The sequence below is a fragment of the Rhinolophus hipposideros genome (genome assembly GCF_964194185.1).
Source record: "Rhinolophus hipposideros genome assembly, chromosome: 26".
NCBI classification, from domain to species: domain Eukaryota; kingdom Metazoa; phylum Chordata; class Mammalia; order Chiroptera; family Rhinolophidae; genus Rhinolophus; species Rhinolophus hipposideros.
Genome location: NC_138072.1, coordinates 22,070,152 through 22,092,793, shown reverse-complemented (window position 1 = coordinate 22,092,793; position 22,642 = coordinate 22,070,152). Strand labels below are relative to the sequence as shown.

General features: G+C 54.4%; 1 protein-coding gene across 2 annotated transcripts in view; it reads left to right on the top strand.

Moving 5' to 3' along the window:
• The first annotated feature begins 941 nt into the window (after positions 1-941).
• GPR137B (G protein-coupled receptor 137B) overlaps positions 942-22,642 on the top strand; it is a 38,890-nt gene continuing 17,189 nt past the window's right edge. The window contains exons 1-2 of one of the 2 annotated variants that reach the window (XM_081039143.1): positions 942-1,493; positions 16,404-16,453. In XM_081039143.1, coding sequence (XP_080895269.1) covers positions 1,125-1,493; positions 16,404-16,453 — 419 coding nt within the window. In that variant the 5' untranslated portion in view covers positions 942-1,124. The remainder of the gene's footprint in view (positions 1,494-16,403; positions 16,454-22,642) is intronic. The other variant, XM_081039144.1, reaches the window with a different exon arrangement.

The window sequence follows — 22,642 nt, the reverse complement described above, 5'->3', positions numbered from 1 at the left end:
AAACCGTCAGGCATTTCTGGATTTAGAAATAAACATCACTCCATCAGAAACAGCCACGGAGTCGTCAAGTTTTATATTTTAAAGCAAAAAAAGGACTTGTAAATTTGCTGTTTTTGAAATAAAAGAATTAAGTTCTGCAAAACAAGTCATCAGCAGATGAAAGCGCGAGACGTGGAGCTCGGCCCGGAGTAGCGGTCGGCACCAGACGCCGGCGGGCTGTCCTGGGGGCTTGGGGTGGGGGTGGGGGGTGGCCCGCAGTGCGAGGCTGGTGGGAGCGCGGCGCGGCACCGGGGCTTCGGGGGCGCGCGCGGCGGGGGCGCGCAGTGCGGGGCGGGGCCGTGGCGCAAGGGGCCGGTGTTGGGTGTGCTGTGCGGGGGGCGCGGGCGGGGGCGCGCAGTGCGGGGGCGCGCAGTGCGGGGCGGGGCCGTGGCGCCAGGGGCCGGTGTCGGGCGCGCAGTGCGGGGCGCGCGGGCGGGGGCGCGGCACCGGGGCTTCGGGGGCGCGCGGGGCGGGGGCGCGCAGTGCGGGGGCGGGGCCGTGGCGCCAGGGGCCGGTGTCGGGCGCGCAGTGCGGGGCGCGCGGGCGGGGGCGCGGCACCGGGGCTTCGGGGGCGCGCGGGGCGGGGGCGCGCAGTGCGGGGGCGGTGTCGGGCGCGCAGTGCGGGGCGCGCGGGCGGGGCGGGGCTGTGGCGCCAGGGGCCGGTGTCGGGCGCGCAGTGCGGGGCGCGCGGGCGGGGCGGGGCCGTGGCGCCAGGGGCCGGTGTCGGGCGCACAGTGCGGGGGCGCGCTGCGCGGGGGCGCGCAGTGCGGGGCGCGCGGGCGGGGGCGCGCAGTGCGGGGGCGCGCAGTGCGGGGCGGGGCCGTGGCGCCAGGGGCCGGTGTCGGGCGCACAGTGCGGGGCGCGCGGGCGGGGGCGCGCAGTGCGGGGGCGCGCGGGGCGGAGGCGCGGCGCCACCAATCGCAGACAAAGGCCGCCCCGTGAATCATGTGGTGCCGGGAGGAAGTCGGCTTGTTGTCTTTCCTCCCGCCGCTGGCCCGGGCGGAACGATGCGCGGAGACCCCCGCGGGGGTGGCGAGCTCCGATGAGGTCCGAGCCCCCGGCCGCGCCACAGCGCCCCCGGCCCGATGGCGGCCCCGCGCTGGGACCCCCTGCGCAACGACTCGCTGCCGCCCACACTGACCCCGGCGGTGCCCCCCTACGTGAAGCTCGGCCTCACCAGCGTCTACACCGCCTTCTACTCGCTGCTGTTCGTGTTCATCTACGCGCAGCTGTGGCTGGTGCTGCGCTACGGCCACAAGCGGCTCAGCTACCAGAGCGTCTTCCTCTTCCTCTGCCTTCTCTGGGCCTCCCTGCGGACCGTGCTCTTCTCCTTCTACTTCAGGGACTTCGTGGCAGCCAACGCGCTCAGCCCCTTCGTCTTCTGGCTGCTCTACTGCTTCCCGGTGTGCCTCCAGTTCTTCACCCTCACGCTCATGAACCTGTACTTCACGCAGGTGGGTCGGGCGCTCACCTGGCAGGCGGCCCTGGCAGTGCTCAGTGCCGGGGCGACGGCAGCGATGGCCCCGCGGGGGCAGGTCGCGGAGCCACGGCCTGGGCGTGTGGGGAAACGGCAGTGGTGCTGGGGTCGTCCGAGCCCGTCCTACCTGCAGGCCTTTCCCGCAGGGCAGGCCCTCCCATTCTCAGGAGGCGGAGGAGGACGGTGAGGCCTCGGTGCCACCTGTCAGTCCGCCCTCAGCTCAGCGCCGTCCCGAGTGCGGGGCCCTCTCCGCGCACACGTCAGAATAGGTACCGATGGCAGGTGTGCCCACAAGGGAGACTTGTGTCAGGCCCCGAGCACAAGCCTAGACGTTTGCTGGGGCTTTTGTTTTACAGGCGACTTTTTATGAGGCGTGTTGTTAATAAGCTAATGGGAGTACATACTATAAATTGGCTCGATTGCTGTCACCGTTGAGTTAATGAAAGCACAGTAATTGTAAAGCGCTTTGCAAATACTGTGGCAAGTGTTTCCTAAAGTTCAATAACACAAAGCTACCATCATCGTCGTCGCCATCTCTGATTCTCATTAGCTTTCCAAGGACGAAAATGTCCGTTTTCACTAGGACTCTGCCCAAGGGAAGGGCTCCTAGTGTGTCACCTGCTCAGGGTAATTTAAAAGCCGTCTCAGTGGGCAGAGGCTTGGTGCAAGCAGGCATTCCATTCCTTTAAATAGCGTTGCTATTTCTCTAAAGAAAATGTCATTGATTTTTTTAAAAAAAAGAAAGAAAAGGTAGAAAAAGGATGGTCCTGCTCCAGTGGGAGCCCCTGACTGAAAATTTGAAGGACATATACTTGTGGCTAAAATATAGCATGCGTACTATTTCGTGCCTGTTACACTGTTACCAAAATGGACCTACAAAGCCTTCTGATAAGTCCAGTGTATCAGTGTATTTTCCAGTCTATGAGTAATGTCTCTTAGTTGTCCAAATACTACTTTTAAGCCCCAAAACCAGTTCAGGCAGTCAGCTCCACGGCAGCCACTCCAGCTTTTTAATTGGATCAAAAGGGGTGGTTCCAGCAAGACGCAAAAGTCAGATGGCTTTGTGTTACTTCAAGAGCTGTGACAGTGGTCATTTGCACATTGAGGTGTTGGTTTGTGTCTCTTTTCGCGACTGCCATGGCTGTCTGGTAGTGACGTGCAGATTCTGCTGGATTAGGAGCAGGCTGCACATTTTTTGCACCATCTGCTGATTGGCGAGTCAGTGCTGAGCGAGGGAAAGCGTGACGAGACACACAGTCAGTCACTGCCACGGCGCTGGCTCCCTTATGTCTCCCGAGTCTTTTGTTCTCTGTATCTCCAGGGTGGCTGGCGGGAGAAGGTGGTACCAAATGCTGGCATCTCAGATGCTGGCAGAGCAAAGCCATTCCCTGGCTTCCTGACAAGTATTCTGGTACTCTGGGGAGTCCTAAAGGGGCCCCTTTGGCTCTCTGCTCTGGCACTGCTCTTTTCTTTCCCCACACGCCTGCTCTTAGACCTGCAAGTTCTTAGACTGGGGTGCTTAAGAATTACTGCTGCCTAAGCCCCATCTCGGAGCAAGTAAATTGCATTTGGGGGGGGGGGTGGTAGCAGCCAACAGTTAAGAAGCAGGTACTTACTATGTGCACGGTTTTAAGCAGTTTGTCTTACTTATTTTTCATAACAACCCTGTGAAGAAAGTACCGATAATGCCCCCATTTTATAGAGGAGGGTCAGAGAGGTCACATAACCAGTGCACGTTGGAGCCGGGAGTCACACCCACATCTGTGACATCTGAGTAAGGCTCATCCCTACGGTATAGTATTGGAAACCTCTCACTACAGAAAACATTCCCTCCTCTAAATGTAACCCCTCATTCTCCAGGAGCTGACCACTAGGGTAGGTACAAAGTGTACACACGACACAGTTCAGTAATAATTCCAGGAATTTCCGGGGGACATTTAAGCTTTGGGAGACTTGAGCAGGACCAGCGTCCTCAGGGAAGAGGACCAGCTCCCGAGGCTGGAGGCTGGAGGCGGGAGGTGGGAGGAGGGGACTGTGGGAAGCACGCTGCATGGGCTAAGTTGAGAGTTGGGAAGGAACTGGAAGGGGGTTCCGAGAGGTTGAGGAAGGTTCTCTCTGTGGTTGTCAAGTCCTTTATGCCTGCGCAGTGCCCAGGGCCTACTGCTCCTCTCTCTGAGGACCTCCCTGATAGCCTGGGAGCTGGGTACCAGCACTGGCTGCTCTGAGGTTCCCAGAGGAGGCAGTGTGCCCGGTGCAGCGCCGCTGTGTGGCCGTGTGCGGCGCTGTCCTGCCTTTGCAAGGTGTGTCCTGCCCTCCCATCCGCTCGCTCCCGTCATCCTTGGAATCAGGCTCTTCTGGGGCTGGCCCAGGAGGGGGCAGGGTTGTCTCACGTGACTCTGTACCTATTCCCTCCAGGTCTTGCTCTGCCTGTGTAGCTGTGTCATCATGGCGTCAACTTCATCCTGGCTCCCTCTGCCTCTGTCTCCCTTCCATCCCAACCCCTTCTTCAGGGGGTCCACACCGGGTATGGTCTGGTGCCCACCCAGTGTCTCCTCCAGGCCCCCACCTGCCCCTTTTCATTCTCTGCCTGCCCAGGGGCCTGCCACCTGCAGAAATCCAGGGTGGAAGCAGGTGACGCGCTCCAGGTTCCTGGGGCCCACACGCCTCCACGGCACAGGTGGCGTCTGCCAGGACTCCATGCGCAGCCCACTTAGCTCTGAGGTCCACACCTATTGGGCTCGCACAGTCCCTGTCCAGGGAGCAGGGGGCCAGGTCCCCTTTCTCCCTAATTCCCCATGAGCAGTTTCCCTGGTACTTTAACCTCCGTGACCTGGGGTGAAGGCTGCCCCTGGACACTGTTCTCCTGCCAACAGGATGGTGACTTTTTCTCCACTCTCCTCATCCAGGCTGTGAAGGCGGCATGTGGCTGGCGGTAGGACCGGTTCTGCTCTCTGAGCAGGCCTGGTGTGCGCTGTGTGTGCCTCTGGCCCAAATGTTCTCAGCTCTCCTTGGAAAAGGAGCACTGAGTCCCCGTGGCAGCCATCTCGGAGGGACGGCCCGACCCCACTCAGCTCCCTGCTGCCCAGGAAGTGGCAGGGCCACGGCTTGAACAGGCCATTCCTCCACGCCTGTCCTATCACCTTGTTAATTTGTCTTTTTTTTTTTTTTATGGTTCATCTATTGTATATTGTTTTTTTTCTTTTTCTTTTTTTTAAAATTTATTGGGGTGACAATTGTTAATGAAATTACATAATTTCAGGTGTACAATTCTGTATTACATCATCTATAAATCCCATTGTGTGTTCACCACGTGGGGCGGGACCCTGACATCTGAGTGAGGTATTTTGGTGTCCCCCACACCAGGCCATGGAGTAGGGGCTTCTGTGCCAGGGCGGCACCTGGGCCAGCAGGTCTGTCTGCGGAGCTGGGGTGGTGGGTCGTGGGGTGGCCGGGAGCTTGGTGACACCTGGGCAGTCAAGTCTCCCTGCGGTTCTCCCACAGAATCATGGGTCTGGGTCTCAGACTCGGGTTCCTGAGTTGGTTGAATGGGACGGGCTCAGCTTCTCCCTGGCTCACACTTCCTTTGAGCCCTGTGACAGATTCCTGCCGTTCAAGAGGGGGGAGGGTTCCAGGACGGAAAGGAGAAGTGAACCCTGTTGATGAGAGGAGAGGTGGTGTGACAAATGGACGCTGACGCAGGAACCAGGACTGTACCACGCCTTAGAGGGTGACTGGAAAGCTGCAAGAGGGCTGTTGTGGGGGCCGGGGCTCATGGCAGGACCTGGGGGCTCATGGAAGGGGCTGAGGGCTCATGGCAGGGCTTGGGGGCTCATGGAGGCGGCCGGGGCTCATGGCAACTCCTGGGGGCTCATGGAAGGGCCTGGGGGCTCATGGCAAGGCCTTGGGGCTCATGGTGGGGCCCTGAGGTCATGGTGAGTGTTTGAGCTCCCAGTGGGCCTGGGGGTCATGGTGCTCCAGTGAAGGCCTTTAACTCAGGAGGCAGCAGTCGGAGTGGAAGGATCAGGGGCCCTGTGGGCAGAGCTGTGTTTGAATCCTGGCTTGGCCCCCATTGTGGCCCCCCCCCAGCCAGTACTGACCTCCCTGAGGCAGTATCAGCCTCCTTCACCTGGAAAAGGGCAACTGTGGTGCTCAGCCCCAGGTGGGAGCGGTGAAGGAACTACTGTCTGTGTGTGTCTTTGTTTCTTTCCCTCGGTTAGGGGCTCTTTCTGTCTCCTCACAGCAGGAACCCAGGCTCCTGCCTGACTTCACCGCAGTCCTCAGGGTCAGGCCCCAGCTCTGACTCTGCCTTTACCAATCCACCGTGTCATCAGATCAACTTTTACCACCACGATGCAGCTTTATGCTTGCAAATGGCAGTGACACGTGGCCTCCCCTTAGGGAAAGTGTGGTGGTGCCAGCTCCTCTCACCTGTAGCTCCTGAAACCTGGAGATGGGTGTGTGTGTTGTGTGCATGCCTGCGTGTGTGTACTTGTGTGTATTCCTGTGTGTGTGCGCCTGTGTGCATGCCTGCGTATGTGTACTTCTCTGTATTCCTGTGTGTGTGTGCTTGTGTGCATGCCTGCGTGTGTGTACTTGTGTGTATTCCTGTGTTTGTGCTCCTGTGTGCATGCCTGCGTGTGTGTACTTGTGTGTATTCCTGTGTGTGTGCTCCTGTGTGCATGCCTGCGTGTGTGTACTTGTGTGTATTCCTGTGTGTGTGCATGCCTGCATGCATGTACTTGCGAGTGCCTGTGTGTGCACCTCTGTGAACCCCTGTGTGTGTGACTGAGTGTGCCTCTGACATCCATGTGAGCGCGTGTGTATATGCGCATGTAAAAGTTTCCTTATTAGCATTCAGTCTGCCATCCACCACCAGCACTGCCAGGAAGTAGGTTCCTAATTGATTCCTGTATGAATCTCCCTCTAGGATACATGTTTTAAAAAGAACCAGTGGCTTTTGCTGTTTCAATGTAAGTCAAATCCATTTGCCCTGGTTTGTTCACAGCAGCTTCCTGGGGTCCCGACCCACATCAGGATGGATGGGTGGTGCTTGGGGAAGGCTGGTTCACTCCATCCCCACCCCATGAGCCATGCCGAGCAAGTGTAATCCTTCCTCCCAGGACAGCCAGCCTTTCACAGAGTCGATGGCATACGTTGCGTCTTGTCCGAGTGCCCTCTGCTTGGGGTGGAGCATTCTCGGTTCCTCCTGTGTCTGATGATGTGGGTTTGTCCCTCACCATCTGGTCCCTGTCCCCAACGGCCCTGCCCAGTAGCCACAACGAGCTGGTGGCAGCTCCAGGGGTGGACCAGAGGGAGTTTCTCTCACTATGTTGCTTCCTCTCGAGGAGGTAGGATGGCCGGCCTCTTGGGCAGGATACAAGGAGCGTGACCTAATAAATACTGTCTCGGTCAGCTTGGGCTGCCACGATGGAATACAGTAGACGGGCGGCTTAGACCGCAGACATTCAGTTCTCACAGTCCTGGAAGCTGGAAATCTGAGATCAGGGTGGCAGCATGGCCGGGCTCTGGCGGGAGCCCTCTTTCTCTTCCCAGAGGACAACTTCCCCTTGTGTCCTCATGTGGTGGAGAGAGGGCAGGGTGGGGGAGGGGGCCGGCTCTGTGGGGTCCCTTTCATCAGGGCACTGATCCCCTGCGTGAGGGCTCCACCCTCATGACTTAATTACCTTCCAGTGGTGTCACCTTCTAACACTGTCACATTGGGGGTTAGGATTTTAGCGTATGAATGTGGGGGGCACAGACATTCAGTCCATAACAAATAGCAGAGTGCTCCTAGCAAGGGCAAGAGTTCCAGGAAACCTCATAATTCCCCTCATTTCTGAGGCAGAACGTTATCTTGTGTTTGGGGAGGGGAAGAACAGAGGCATTTTCACCGCTAACTTATTTTGTTTGGGCAGGACTTGCCGCCAGGATTTTGACATGACGCACTGCACAGAGCCCTTCTTTTGGGGAGGCCTTCTTTCAGGGAGCCTTTGGGTCTGGCTGGCTAGTGACCCCGGCTACGCACCCTCGGCTGTGACGATTCCTCCTTGTGTAACGCGTGACCTTGTTTAAGCTCACTTGCAATAATCGTGGACAGGGCCCTGGCTGTAAACTGACCTGCAGGTGTGGCAGAAGCAGCTCAGAAACATAATGGCGATAACAGTACCTTGTGTGGCTCAGCCCTGACACGAAGGGGGAGAATCCTGCCAGAAAGCTCACCCGAAATGGCAGTCTCCACCTGGGCCAGGGAGCCAGCAGGTGGCTCCCCACGAGGCAGCGGGTTGGCGGGGGCACTGCTGTTCTGGGGACCTCTGGGCCCGCGTCCCCACCTCCCCTGACAAGAGGGCCCATGCCCACTTAGAAGTGAGGCTGCAGCGATCCCCACTGGGCCTCGCGGGGCAGAGCATGCAGGCTGCCCTGAGGGAAGGCGTTTCATGGCATAGCGTTTCAGAGTAGAAGGCACCTTAGTGAATGTTTGCACTAACCCTTTCCTGAGCTCAGGAAAAGGAGAGAAAGTCCATCAGGGATGCACATTCGTGGTCATGTAGCCCGCCGCGCCCCTCATCCAGACGCTCAGGTGACGAGAGAACGTGGGAAAGAGGGAAACTGAGGCCCGGGTTCCGTGTTGACTTGGGGAGCCTTTGGAGGGGGAGTGCTCTGCAGGGCCCCCCTGCCCTCTTGGGCTGCCTGCTGCCCAACCTAACTGTGGGCCCAGCCTTGGGACGGCCTGGCTCGTTGGGGCCCAGTTCCAGTAACAGGACAGGAGGCCCTCGTCCCCCTGGAGGGTGGAGGAGAGAGAGAACTTGGAAGTAGGAGAGGGACGCATTAGGGAGGGAGGAAGCCGGGGAGGTGCCTTCACAGGTGGGGCCTCTGTCCACTTCACCATTTCCTGAATGAGTGCTGAGCGTGGGAGCCATCCAGGTGAGGTGTGCCCCTGACTGACGGTTGGGGTGAGACACACACTTACACGTATAGACATACATGTACACGTGTACACACAGACACTTGAGGAAGAGGGCTCTCCAGAGAGTCTGAGGGTCCTTCAGGGACGTGGCTTCACAGAAATCCAGAGGACAGTCATTGTGGGTCTCACAGTCACATGTGCAGAAACGCATCTAAGTGGTTGGAGCTCTGTGCTCTGAGGGTCAGCGTGAGGCCAGGAAGTGAGCAGGACTCGCTCCATACACCACGTGCTTGCCAAGTTCAAAGACAGGAGGTGACAGGGTGCAGAGCTGAGCTGGGAACCCAGCCCCTCCCAAGGACCCCCTCACACCTGGACACAGAGCTCGCCTTGGCCTGAGGCCGCTGCACCCAGAGTTGTGTGGCGGGGACCGCAGACCCTTTCTCTGTCGTGGGCCCTCAGCTTAAGAACGTGGCAGTCTCTGCAGAGATGTCGTGTTTGCACAGAGTGGGCCTGAGGTGCCGAGCGGAGCTGTCACTTGCTCCTCCTTAGGGATGGCTGCACAAAGGCAGGAATCACCGCTTGGGCTCTCGTGTCGCCCTTCCCTGGTGAATGATGGCACTTACCATGTGGAGACACATACCAAGGCAGCTAATGACTGTCCCCGGGACAGCAGGCCCTCAGGTTTGCAGAACTTCCCCCAAATGTCAGGAAGTGGGCAGCACAGAGGAACACCGGAGCAAATGCATCAGTGGCTCCTAACTTTCTGAGTACGAAGGTTCCTTGTATGGTCAAGAAAGCATCTGTGCTCACAGTTTGGTAGCTGAGCACGGAGGGAAATGGTTTGAGAAAATACACAGGACAAATAGCAGCAAGCACTTCCCGTCTGTGAGGTGCCAGGCGCTTGCCTAAGTGCCCCAGGTAGCCAGTTTGCCTCATCCTCACAAAAACCCATGAGGTGGGCACCTCACTGTGCAGATGAAGGACTTGAGGCACAGAGAGGTTAGGCGATGTTTCCAGAGTCACACACACATTGGTGGAGCTGGGATTCAAGTCCAGGTGAGCAAGCTCCAGAGGCCACACTCTTAACCGACTCTAGATGTCTCTGTGCTGTGGGTGGACACAGCTGTGGACTGTGAACCGTGGAATCCCAGGTCCTGGTGACAGTGCATGACCTTGAGCTGTGTGTTTCAGCATCCACACATGGCAAATGTGTCAGGATGGGTGAGCAAACAAGTTGCAAAAGGGGATGGAAGGTGTTCATACATTGAAATGGAGTGAGAAACCATGCACTGTATGTTGTTTGTGAATGTGCTCATAAATAGTGAAAGTGTAAGCCGGCCTGGGTAATAACACCAAATTCAGGTGGTGGTGACCTCTGCGGAGGAGGGAGGGTTAGAACCAGGGCGCTTCCGGGATGCCAGGGGTTCAGGGGTGTCTTTTTCTTTATTAAACGTAAGACACACTGGAGCAGACACTAGTGTACAGCTTGCGGAGCTACCCCAGGTACAGAGTGTTTGCTCTGTGGTTTCTTTGTGTTGACTTAACAAGTTTTATAATAAAGTTAAAATCTGCCACAAATTTGTAACGTTTTCAAACAAAGTTGCCTATATAGACATTTAAAAATTGTGTGTGTTAGAGTAGAGACATACTGGTTACTTTCTTTTTTATGTAGCCCAATATCCTCCTTTTTAAAAACCTTTTTACTAACTGTAGTGAAATCACCTGATCTCTTGGGACAGCTTTTTGTGTTTCACTCAACTTCTCCACCCCCTTCCCGTTTGGCAACCGTCAGCTTGTTTCGTGTATCTATAGGTCTATTTTTGTTTATTCATTTATTTTTTAAAAATTCTACATATAAGTGAAACCATACAGTATTTGCCTTTCCTTGACTCACTTCGCATAATGTCTTTTAGGTCCATTCATGTTGTCGCAAATGGCACGATTTCCTTGTTTTTTATGGCTGAGTAATATTCCATTGTATTAATATAGATACACCGCATGTTCCTTATCCATTCTGTCTGTGGTCCCCCAGGCTGCCTCCCCGTCCTGGCCACTGTAAATAACGTGCTGCGTTCGTTAGACTTCAGCCTGCTTGGCACAGTTTCAGACCTGCTCTGTTACTCCAAGACCCTTAGCCCACAGGCCAAACCCCAGCACATGGGGTCAGGGGTCCAGCTTTGGGGTCCAGAGCCTGCAAAGTTGGGCGGATTGGGAAGTGTCTGCAGGGCAGCACTTCAGGGAGTGAGGGCACAGAAGTGAGGGCGTGGAGACACGGGTCGTTTTGTGGGGGGATTTGTAAAGCAAAATGGCTACACAGAGAAGTTCTGAATAAAGTGCATGTCTGGACGCACAGTGCTTCATTTACTTGTCACAGACGCTGCTTCTGGGACAGAAGAGGTTACTTTTGTTAGTTTGCTGAATGCACAAGGGACACTGTCATATCCACAAAGAATAGCATGGGATGTTTCTGACAGAAGCAGCCAACATGACATTAGGAATAATGACTGTGAGACAGTGAAAACCAACTTGAATCAGTGGGAGAAAAACAGGCAGGCAGGAGTTCAAGGGTGGGAACAGTCGTGACATCCAGGGACAGTGATTTATAAGGGGGTGGGGGCAGAGGCCAGCAGCTGCTTCGAGATCCTGCTCAAGTACGTCACATACCGATCCCTGGCCTTTCTGCGTCATCTGAAAGGTGGTGTGAAGGCCTGGGGTCGCTGAGGGCTCTGTGTGCGCCCACAGAGGGGGCGAGGGAGCCCAGACCCGCATAGGAGGGGGCAGAAGGGGGTCCAGCAGGCTTTCCAGCCTTCCCTCAGGCCTGCCTGGAACAGGAATGGGAGAAGCCAGGATCACGCACGTGTGTCTTTCCCAAACCTGAACTGCATCTTAGGAAAGTCACCAGCTTTCCTCTCAGTGGCTTTAGTTCTAAGTAGGACTTTTAATACCGTAGGTATGTGGCTGAGACCAGAAGGGATCCGTGACCTGGGGGCAGGGCCTTATTGCTATGAGAGGACAGGAGTTTCTGGGGAAAGCGGCTGCTTCTCTCCGCTCTTGTCTTCAGTCCTGCTCCCCTCCCATCACTTCAGCACCATGGGGACTCTGGGAAAATCCTGGTGTTTTCACAGACGGTGTAGATGGGAAGGGGAGGGATGGAACCTGGACCTTCCTTCACTCACTTCCTTTCCTGATCAAGCTTCCCCAAGAAGCAGCTGGGCCACTCCCTCTACTGCAGGGTCACTGTCCCGCCGGCTCCTTGTCAAGGAGTGGGCCGCCTCCCCCCACCTCAGCACACCTCCCCATGCCTCGCCGCGCCTCCCCTCGCCTCCCCATGCCTCCCCACGCCCCCCATACCCCCTCCACGCCGCCCCACGCCCCCCACGCCTCCCACGCCAGCTCACACATTTGCCCTCCTCAGACCACAGGCATGTCTGTGTCTGGTTGTGAGTTTCTTGGGCTCAGGGACCAGCTTTTCCTTATTTTCACAATTCCTGAGACCACACGGAGTGCTCGAGTGCTCGTTGTCAGAGGAACCTTGTGACCACCACCAGTCTGAATGTGGTGACTCGGCATTCTCACCTGGCATCGTTTGTCCCCTCGGCACTCACCCTGTCCCTGTCTATGGCAGCCTGTCTGGTTTTGTGGACCTGCTTGTGTATCGAGTGGCAGAGCCGGTGCTGTCAGTAGTGCTGAGATAGGAAGCGGTAATTAGTCTTTGTCTGCCTTCCTCCCAGGAGCCGGCTCCTCCTCCAGCCGAGCCCTGGTGGGGTCAGTGGGAGCCAGCGCAGACTGTAGGAGGCGGGCAGCCCAATAAGAGACCCGCAGGCCTTAGCCCAGGCGGTTCAGCTCCAGCTCTGGGCCCTAATGAGGCTTTAGGGAAGTCTCTTGGAACATGGATGGGCGTGGGGTGGGTACGAGAGTTTGGATTATTTTGTTTGAAAACTCGGTCCAGACATGTATGTAGTTTATGAAGATAGACATTATATACTGTAATTAAATATATATCCACACACACATTTATATATGTATATGTAGTTACATCAGTTTGACATGCCAGGAAGTGAAATACGACTTTGAGCACCTTAAGTGTAAGGAGTAGCTTGAGGAATAAAGGAAGTGTTTCCAAGCACAGCTCGCACAGGCCCAGTGGAATTCAAGACCTCGAATTGCCACAGATGATCACGATTGGCTAGAACCTTTCCAACTCACCGTCCAGGCTTTCACCTTCATGTTGTTTCCGCCTTTGCTTTTAGCTTAGAGAGGACCAAGTGATTTATTTAATACCAGCCTTTACCCGGGCTGACTCTTCCTCCAGGCAGGAATGAGAACTTAATGGTGTCACAGGTTGAGTCTTGCTGGGGGTTCCCCCTATTGTTGCTCAAGTCATTCTGTGGGGTGGGGGTTCTGGGTCCCTTTCAGGGTCCCTAACCCCAGGGACCCCTCATAATCAAGCATAAGTACACTGCTTGATTGGTGTCCGTGTTCACGGGGCAAAGGCTCAGTGTGGTTTTAAAGTTGTTGCTTCCTGTTTGCTGTGTGGGGGGGTGGTTCTTATCTGTCATTGTTACTAGTATTGGGGCTGCAGTGAGCATTCCATCTGTTCCCAAACTCCGCTCCATGGGACACTCACTAGGAAGACTTAAAATGGCCAAATAAGTTTGGGCAGCTGCTTACAAGCCATAGGTTCCACTTAGAGATTTACAACATTAGCTTTCGAAAGGCTCTGGGAATTCCTGCAGGGAAGAAAACTGTTTAACCCAGCAGTTCCAGATCTGTTTGGTCTCTGCCTCCAGCCGCGTTTATTTCCAATTCGGTGGAAACACCTGGAGAAGCCCTGCCTCCGAATACTTTCTTACAAGTGGAATGGTTGGGGCAAAGCCTAAGACTGTTCATGAAGCTTGAGTACTGGACCAGATATTTGACAGTGCTGGCTGGGACCCCTGTTCTTCGCCGTGTCCCCAGAAGAACGTTCTGGGGCCCAGGCTGGCCTTAGAGGTCGTCCTGCTACTCCTGACTTCGTTCAGTCCACCCACCACCAGACCTGTGTGGATGGAGCTGCCTTGGCCGGGGGCCGTGGGAAGGAAGGTCTGGGAACCTTCCTTCATTTATAAAGGAGGGTGGTGGGTAGGGGGGCGGCACCTCCAGGTGGGAGTGTCACCTGCTTTTGCAGCTCTGGGCTGGCATGGTATGTCGTTCTGCAGCTCCCAGGCCTGGAAGACCCAGCGCTGAGCGAGTGGTGGGAGTGAGCTGGGAGCTGATGAGCCTCCGATTGACCCGGGCCCACCCGTGCTCTCTCCTGACCTGGGAGCTGGGGCGGCATGTGACCAAGGAGCGCAGAAGGGCTGACGTCACGGGGAGGCTGAGCCCACGACCTGGGGGTCAGCTGCTTGGGCTCTGCCCAGCTGTGGCTGCCGCTTTCTGCTTGGCATCTCCTCCAGTTGTTTCCTCTGTCCACATCTTTCCTCTCCACTAGGACGGTGAGCCCTGTGAAGGCAGAACTGGTCATGTTTTTCTTTCATTCCTGACAGCGCTTTGCACAGAGCAGAGTCCATAGGTGGGGGTCGCTGTCCCATGGTGGGTGCCGGCGAGGCTGCCATAGGCCTGGGCCAGTGAGAGTAAACGGAGGGACTTGGCAGAAGTCCCCTGTCACGGATGAGCCCCACTCAGTGTGGAGAAATACTAACACAATATTTGCGTATTTCCGTGACAAGGTCCAACACTTTTTAAAACACGGTAGTTTGTTCTCCTCACTTTGATACCTGTGAAGAATTCTCTCGGTTATTAAAAGCGAGCCCCCCAAGCGCTGTTCAGCCGGAGAGCGTTTTTATGAGAGCTTTGGGCCGCGGTACGTGAAGCAGTGTTATGTCTGTAACAGCACTTTGCAGTCATGTATTCGCCTACTCCTTGTTCCCGAGAGAGGCTGGTTTGTAACCTTTCTGCTCCTTGTGGGCCGCACGGAAATACCAAAGGTGATGTGACTTGCCTACAGTCCCCTGGGAGGCTGTCGGAGGTGAACTCCGGGCTCCTGTAACCGAGGGCCCTGTGCTCAGGCCATCCGTTTGTGTCACCAGATATTTTAGCTTATTTACAATGCAGCTCCCTGCCTCCTACCTGCTTCCGAAAGGACTTCTGACAGAGACAAAACTCATATCAGAAACCAACTAATTCTCCCGTCAGTTTGGAATGCTCGCCTGTGAAGCTCTGAAAATGATGTTTTAAAAGGGGGACTATTCTTAACAGGGTAGATTTGCGTACTATAAAGTCTGTAAGCACCTTCCTGTTCCCCATCATTGAGTCTGTGGGTTGAGGTCCTGAGGCGTGAGTGTGTGTGCGAGGCTGTCCGAGGACCATGAGCTGCCCAGTCTGTGTTCTCAGCACCTTCCTGCCTCTTTGGTGTCATCTGATCATTGTAGTCACCCGTTTCAGTGTGTTTTATATCAATGATTGCAAAGCTATTCAAGAATATCAGCTCAGGCAGTTTTGTTCCCTTTAGACCAGTATTTCTCAAGAGGTGGTCCTGGGGCCTGCTGTCAATCACACGGTCGGGAGCTTCTTAAATGCACATTCCTGGGCCCTGCTGCCCGGGCCAGGCCACAGGGCTGGCGCCTTGGGATTTGGCTCTTTAACAAGGTGCCCACGTAAGCCTGAGAAGTGCACTGAAGGGTCTCAGGAGAACGCCTCTCAAAGGCTCCCAAGGGAAGGTGCTGCTCCTGTTGCATATGTTGTGTCTTCTGGGTACGGGCCCAGGGAGTCACACAGAGGGTCCCCACCCCGTGTGACCGCTGCGTCAGTACATGTGGCCGGGCACTTGCCATCCACCAGGTGATTTCCTGGGGTGACTTTCCAGTGTCCCTGGAGGAAACTGATAGCTCAGTGTTTCCTCCTCAGAGAAGGGGGCACCGATACCTGCCCCCCTTGTGCTCCCCTGGGTCCCAGAGCAGCTGTGCCCTGCTCCGCTCCCCCAGAACCAGGCTCCTGCTCCCCACCCCATTGTTCTTCACTCCTTACAACTCGGGTAGTTGCACCTCGAGCAGTGTGTCTCTCCTGTTAGATATTTGCAAGCTGAGCAAATCCTGAGTTCCAAGAGAGCTGAGGGGGGTGCATGGCTGGGGGTTAGTCAGGAGACAGGGATGGGGCTCAGGAGAGGCTGCAGCTGAGGGCACGTTTAGGAACCCGATGCAGGAGGATCTGCTAGGAAGCCTGGGGTGCAGCTCTTCTGATACTCACTAGATCATCTGAAAAACATCCTCTTCTCCGCACTTCCATTCCTTTCTTTCCTTCTCCCAGTGCTGCTCCCAACCCCAGGGACCTAGGATGGCGAATGCACGAGCCTAGCACTGTTCTGCACGTGCCCCTCAGCCAGCCCCCGGCCCCGCGATCCGCCAGGGCTCGCCTCCCAAGCTCCTCACACCCTGGGAAGAGCAGCCCACTGGCTGGGGCTGGAGCTCACACCTGCTTCCCGCCTCCCCATGCCCCTCTCCGAGGCTCCCCCAGGCTGGCGCTGTGCTGGCTCCCGAGGTCTGCAGACCTACCTGCAAGCACACAGCACCTGTCCTGTGACCGATGTGTGTGCCGCAGTCCAGCGACATTTTACTGTGCAGCCCAGTTTGACGCCCGGGAGATGGACACTTACAGTCAAACTCCATTATTTTGGTGCCAGTGAAACTTCTAACAACGTGACGGTGGACGGCTTATCTCTAGGGGAAGTACGGGCCCAAATACAAATCTTAAAATCAGAGAAGACCAGTAATACCTTTACTTTTTTCAAAACCATTTCAAACATTTTAAAATACCTTCATGTTAAATGTGTCTGCACAGCCTAAAAATATTTAGCCATACCACTTTTCTGACAAAGCAGACACTCCGTTTCAGAAACCCACCCCCGTGCCTGGATATCAAGGGAAAGGGGACTGCTCAGCGGTGATATCAGCTTGTTGGTGTCAGCTTATTGAATCCTCAACCTGCCATGTTTTTCTGTCATTGCAGGTGATTTTCAAAGCTAAGTCCAAATATTCTCCAGAATTACTCAAATACCGGTAAGTACCCGGGGCATTTTTCTCTGAGAAAGCGGGTGAAAGGCTGACACAATAGCCTGTTTCTGCAGCTGGGGCTGGCACACGCCAGCGCTCCGGGGGCTGCCCGAAGCAGTCCTGCTTGCCCAGCGTGGAGCTGGCTTGTGGAAGCAGGGTTTCGAGGTCTTGCAGCATGTCTACCTCGTTTAGAACCAAGAGCCTGGTGTCCTTCGTAACCAGGGAGAAAAGAGTGGGGAATAAAATCGATGCATGCTGCTGGCTCAGGCACATGGGAAGTAAAGGGCCTCAGCCGAAGGCAGAGGGTTCCCTGAAGATGCTGGCATGTGGCCCGGCATCCCTTCCCCACTCTCTGGGTGTGGGTGCAGCTGTGGTAGGTCCTCGTCCCCGCAGCCCCACCCTCCATCTGGTGTCCTGGCCCCCCTCGTCCCTAGGCTGTTTTCCGGAGCTGCCTGGTCCGTGTGCAGTCGCCCTAACTCGCCACACAGCTGCTGGTTTGCAGTTCCGCCCACGTCCAACAGATACATTGTTGACCATCGTAGCACTCAGGCACCCTGAGGCAGAGATGGAGTCTGTGTCCTGGAAAGATTATCGCTCCATCTGTACAGATGTCCAAAACAGCAGAGCAACTCACAGAATCAGGCCAAGTGCCATCTGTGACGTGTCAGGCGCGTGGGCGGTCTCTGCTGTGGCCTCTGTGGACGTGGGAGTCACAGGAATTTGGTGGAGGAAGAGAGGCCTGAGCTTGCGGGACAGGAGAGGCTTGCAGTCTAGAAAGGGCGCCAAGTTCATGTGCAGAGGTGGATATCCATGTTCTTCCTGTGGGGAGGGCCTGTAGCTTTTCTCAGATTTCTGTAGAGCTCTGTGACCCCCAGCAGCAAAGAACCAGTGGCTGAGAGAGGTCAGGCTTGGCCAAGGTTGGGGAAGGGAGAGCAGGCGTCCGAGGGCATGAGGCGGGTGTCTTGCTGTCCCTGCTCAGGAGAGCTCTGCGCCATGGGCAGACATTTCTGGAAAGGTGACTTTGGTCACTTTCTTGAATCAAAGTAAAAATTTAATTATTTTATTGCTTTTAAAATATTCCAAAATGTATGCATTTAAAATTTTAGGTATACTGGGGGTACCAAAAAAATGTATACAAGTAGACACTTTGGTCAACGTTGCTCAAGCAGTAGTTTGCCGTAATCAGAAGTGTCTGGACGCTGATGGGAACCACTTTGAGCACCTCTTGTAATTGCAGAAGTCAAATGTGACTTTATTCATCTTTTGCTAGCGGAATATATTGAGTATTACAATTTTAATACAGTTTTTCTTTCTTAAAATGTGTATACATTTTTGGGGCACCCTCTGTATATGTCTACCTTAAATTTATAAAGACTTTTTAGTTAAAATTCTGGAAGTATATATTTTCATCCTCATTTTGCAATCAAAGAAACTGAACTTCAGAAAGTTAGGTGACAGTATGGAGCCAGGATCCAGGTAACGAGACTTTTGGTGCCATTTGTTTCTCACCTGATCTTGCTGTCTCCCTTCACTACTTTTTGGGTTGTTTGGTTCGTGTTTCTACTAGACGATTCGGCTGGGACTTCAGAGCCCACCATGAAATGGCGCTGGTCCCAAGGAGGGCAGTTTCAAGTAGCAAGTCCAAGTAGACAGTCCTTCTGCCTCTGATAAAACAGCCTTTCCTCCGCGCTGCTGGTAACCGAGGCCCACCAGCCCCTCACCTGAAATGGGGGTCAGTAGGGGGTGGAGGGTGGAAGGGGGGCCTGGGAGCAGAGAATGCATGAAGGCTGGGGCGGGGGAATATTCTGATTGGATCGCGGAGCCAGTCTTATCTTGGAAATGCTTGATTGAGGCCGGGGTAACAAGGTGTGGAAGTTTCTAGAAGTGTGCTGTGAAAGCACTGGTCAGAAAGGAAGACTGAAGTTTTCAACCTCTGTGCACTAGGGAGACGGGGTCTGTCAGATGAGAAGACAGGGGTGGTACTTGATCCTGGAACCAAAGTGCAGACGAGACAGGCTACGCTGAGGTGTGTGACTGCTTTCACGGGGAGCAGTCTTGTAGAGATGAAGAGAGAAGCGGGAGAAACACAGTTAAAGGTGAAACGTTTGGGCCAGAGAAGGGAAGGGCTTCCTGAAGCCGGGAGGGTGAGGTTTCAATGGGAGAAGCCCGTTGACTCAGATCTCATAACTCAGTGGCCACGTGTGAAGGAATCCTGGGAGTTCTCGTGTTTCTACACATCTGTAGTCTCCTCTGACTCCCCGTTTCTCTTAAGTCAGATGCCACAGCCGACGTTTCAGGCCACAGCTTACCCCTTCAGATGCTTCGGATGGACTGGCTTCCCTACCTTGCAGCGAATCACAAGCCATTCGTCTAGAACTAGTGGAAACTTCCCACGCCACGCTGCTCCTGTAGCAATTCTGTGTTTCTGAAGATAGTTTATATTCAGCCCAGCCCAGAACCACTTTGTTTCGCCCATTTCACTAACACATCCACTGCTCTGAGTTTTATTGGAGTTGCTCTCCATGCGGTTTGGTTTTTCTCTTTCTTGGTCTATGTTGTTTTAACCTTTGGATCAGGAAATGTGAACCCTGAGCATGGGAATGCACAAGAGTACTTTGATTTTTAAACACTTGCAACTGTTTTCCCTCTGTCTTCAATTTTTTCTTTTTTTTTAATAAAAGCTATAATGAGCCGGGCTTTGCTTTTCCTGTTCTGTAAGAAATCTAAGGTGTTGGAAGAGAAATGGAGACAATCTGGTAATTCTGTCCCCGCATAGTAGGAGGTGGTGACGTTACATTGACACAAGCCCAGCACTTCCTGTCCTGAGGATCAGAGGACAAGTGTCTGGGGGTGGGGCATGGGGGCTGCCTCGGCTCTGTGCTTGCTAACCAGCCAGACTTGGATCCTTCTGGTCTCACAAGTGAAATGGTCTTCCCAGAAGCTGGGGTCCCACTGATTTTCTTATGCTTTGGTCTTTTATCTGGGCTATTTATCTTGACCCTGTGGTTTGGGTTGAAAAGAAGTAGTTTTAGGGCAATGTCCAAAACATTGTTCTATGGAAACATACCCTTCTAATAAGGTCTGTTCTGTCCGCCTCCCCTTTAAAACTCTCCACCCTCCAGAGCTCTCCCTTTCTTCCAGAGCTGCAGGCCAAGGGGGAAAAATTAAGTTTTATAAGTTGTTTTTTTTCATTACAAAAGTTATGTAAGGTCTTTAGAAGAAAATTATAAAATAGAAAAAGATAGAAATTTGTGCATTTACACATGTGGAAAGAAGTAGAACAAATTTGCTGAAGCTCTAAGGGAATACAGTGACATATTCCATTATAGTTTTATGAATACATTTTTCAAGACAGGGCTGGAGTTTTGTCGCATTTCTAATTTTGCTTTCTGACTTTTTAATGTTGGATCATAAGTCTTTGTCTTATATTGTTTCAAGTGTCACAACACAGGGTGTTTCTTTAAGACAATAACAGGCTTTGTTTAGCAGGTGGCCCTATAGGCTCCGGGAGTAGCACTCGACTGAAATCAAGGGGGCCGGAAGGTTTTCAGCAGAAACATCCGCTTGTATAAGACAGGAGGTGGGGACGCCTGGAGAGCTTTGGGGACAGTGGGGAGCTGGCTAATTAGCACACGGGGCGCCATAGATTGAGCCGATGCTGGAGTGCAGGGGACGGGAGGGTCGGGGTGGGGTTCAGGGTGGAGGTGAATTAGAACACTCACATTAGTTCTGGTCAGAAGGCGTGGGGCAGGGTGGTGGTGGTGAGATGGGAAAGAGGCACAGATGGGAGAGTGGGAATAGGGAACCTGTGGGATTGACAACTGATTAAATATGTGTGTGTGTGTGTGTGGTGTGTGTGTGATGTGTGTATGGTGTGTGTGTGTGATGTGTGTGTGTGATGTGTGGTGTGTGTGTGTGGTGTGTGATGTGTGTGTGATGTTTGTGTGGTGTGTGTGGTGTGTGGTGTGTGTGTGGTGTGTGTGTGGTGTGTGTGTGATGTGCGTGTGTGTGTGATGTGTATGTGGTGTGTGATGTGTGTGTGTGTGTGTGATGTGTGTGTGGTGTGTGTGGTGTGTGTGTGTGTGTGCATGTTTCAGAGAGCTTCACAGTCAGCAGCCTGAAAAGTTAACGGTGGAAATTATGGTTGTTCAGAAAACTGGAGGAGAAACATTAGGAACTGAGTGTGGACATGCTGAGGTGACAGGGCCTCAATGGCAGCTGGTTGGAGCGTGAGTCTGGACGTAGGACAGAGGCATTTAGCTCGGAGACAGAGCTTTCTGAACATGGTCGTACAAAAGCTGTCCGTAAAGCGGTAGGAGTGAGCATACTTCGGGGAACTGGCTGTGGAGGAGAGTGCCCCGGACGTCAACATTTTGGGGAAGGAAGAAGACGAAGAGGAACCAGGGGTTCCCCAGGGACAGGCTCAGATGAGGAAATGAGGGGAGTGACAATGAGGGGCATGTTGGGCTGTGGAGGAAGTGGGGGTGCTCCAGGACGGTTGCAAGGAGATGGCGGCCCAGCCAGTTTGCACCTTTGAGTGTAGTGAGTAGGTCTTGGAGCCCGAGAGAATGTCAGCAGGACCGCAGAGCAGAGCAGAGCCCAGCCTGGTCACAAGGGTGACTCCCTGTGGAGGAAGTATTGACAGGAGAAGGGGAAGCCTTTTTCTGGAACTTGCTGTTGATGAGAGGTTCTGTGGGGTGAGGACAGAGGAAAAAGCCGGACAAGAAGGCAGAGGGCCCACTGTGTCCTCCCAGCGGAGGGTAGGGGTGTCATCTCCATGTCACACATGAGGACACACAGCTCTCTCTCTCACGCCAGGCGGGTGAAGGCAGGGCGAGGCGAAGGGTGGAGGCTTGGTGTGAAAACCCAAGCTGGGAAGGGCATGGGGCAGGATTGGGGGGGCATGGGGGGAGCCACCCCGTCTGGGTGCAAGTCACGCCTGGTTTTCTCACCCTTCACTCTCGTGGTACTGTCCCAGTGTCCTGCAGCGGTCATGTACTGCTTTCTTAATAAAGAAAAAGGAATAAGAATTTACATCCACAGTAGCATTTAAAACCAGACCCATGAGAAGGCATCTGGAAAAGTTAGATGTCCTGACAGTGCTTTTTCCAGACACTCACTGCTGCCATGTGGATAGAAATGTGTGTACACTTTGGCAATGGCCCAGACGTGACAGGTCTGATTCCAGAGGGTTCTGGATGTTTCTAACCCACGCCCTTCACAAAAGTGCAGCAGATAATAAAACAGTAAGAAATAGGGCTTTGAAGGAACTAGGATGCAGGTTTTCGGTGACTCCCAAATGATTCTGCCTTTGTCCCTCTCTCCATTCCCGACTTCGCCATCCGTGAAATGTGGTAGAGAACAGGTAAAAGCCACAGTCATTCACCATGAGCCAGACACTGTGCTAAGTGCCCCCCGTGTGTTCTCCCCTGGCCTCTCAGCAGCCCCGCGAGCAGGTACGGAACCCCCAGCTCATGTCGATGGAGGAGGCGGAAGCTTGGCCTGATGGCCCAAGGTCACAGGCAGATTTCGTGTTTCCCTGATTGTGACCTAGAGGAAACACTCCTGCGTTGGCTGTAGTTTTCCATGTGGCGAGATGATGCTGATCTTAACAATGGGAAAATGTGTGTCCTGCACAGGAAGTGCGGGCGGGTAGGCTGAGCCCAGCATGGTGTTTCTGCGCTGGGGACACAGTCGTGGGGCCGCCCTTCCTGAGCTGTCGGCTGCGGGAGATGCTGGAACCTAGGAACCCAGAACTGAACCGTGTACCCCTGTGCTGGGAAGGGCACTAACAGCACGTGTGGTGGGGGCGGCAGTGGACAGACGGAGGGCCTGCTGGCCGGGACGAGCAGAGGGACCTGCAGGGACGATGACACTCGGTGAGACAGTGAGGTGGGTTGGAAGGGCCTTGACCAGGGAGCGCGTCCTGTAAAAGAACCTGACCCTGGTAACTCATGTTCATTTTTCCAAAATAATTGTTTCTGATTGAAAAGCTTTGAGTGCATCAAAGCACATGAAATCGCATCTCAGAGACTGCAAAGCATGGCCCGTCCCCACTGCACGCGGCACAACCCCAGGGGCCCCTGGGGTGGCTCTGACCACCCTGTACCCTTCCTGCGTCTCTCTCATGTCCTTTGATGGCACCACCCTGTGTCCAGGTCCCACTGGTTCCTTGTCGTCACACCTCTGGCACGC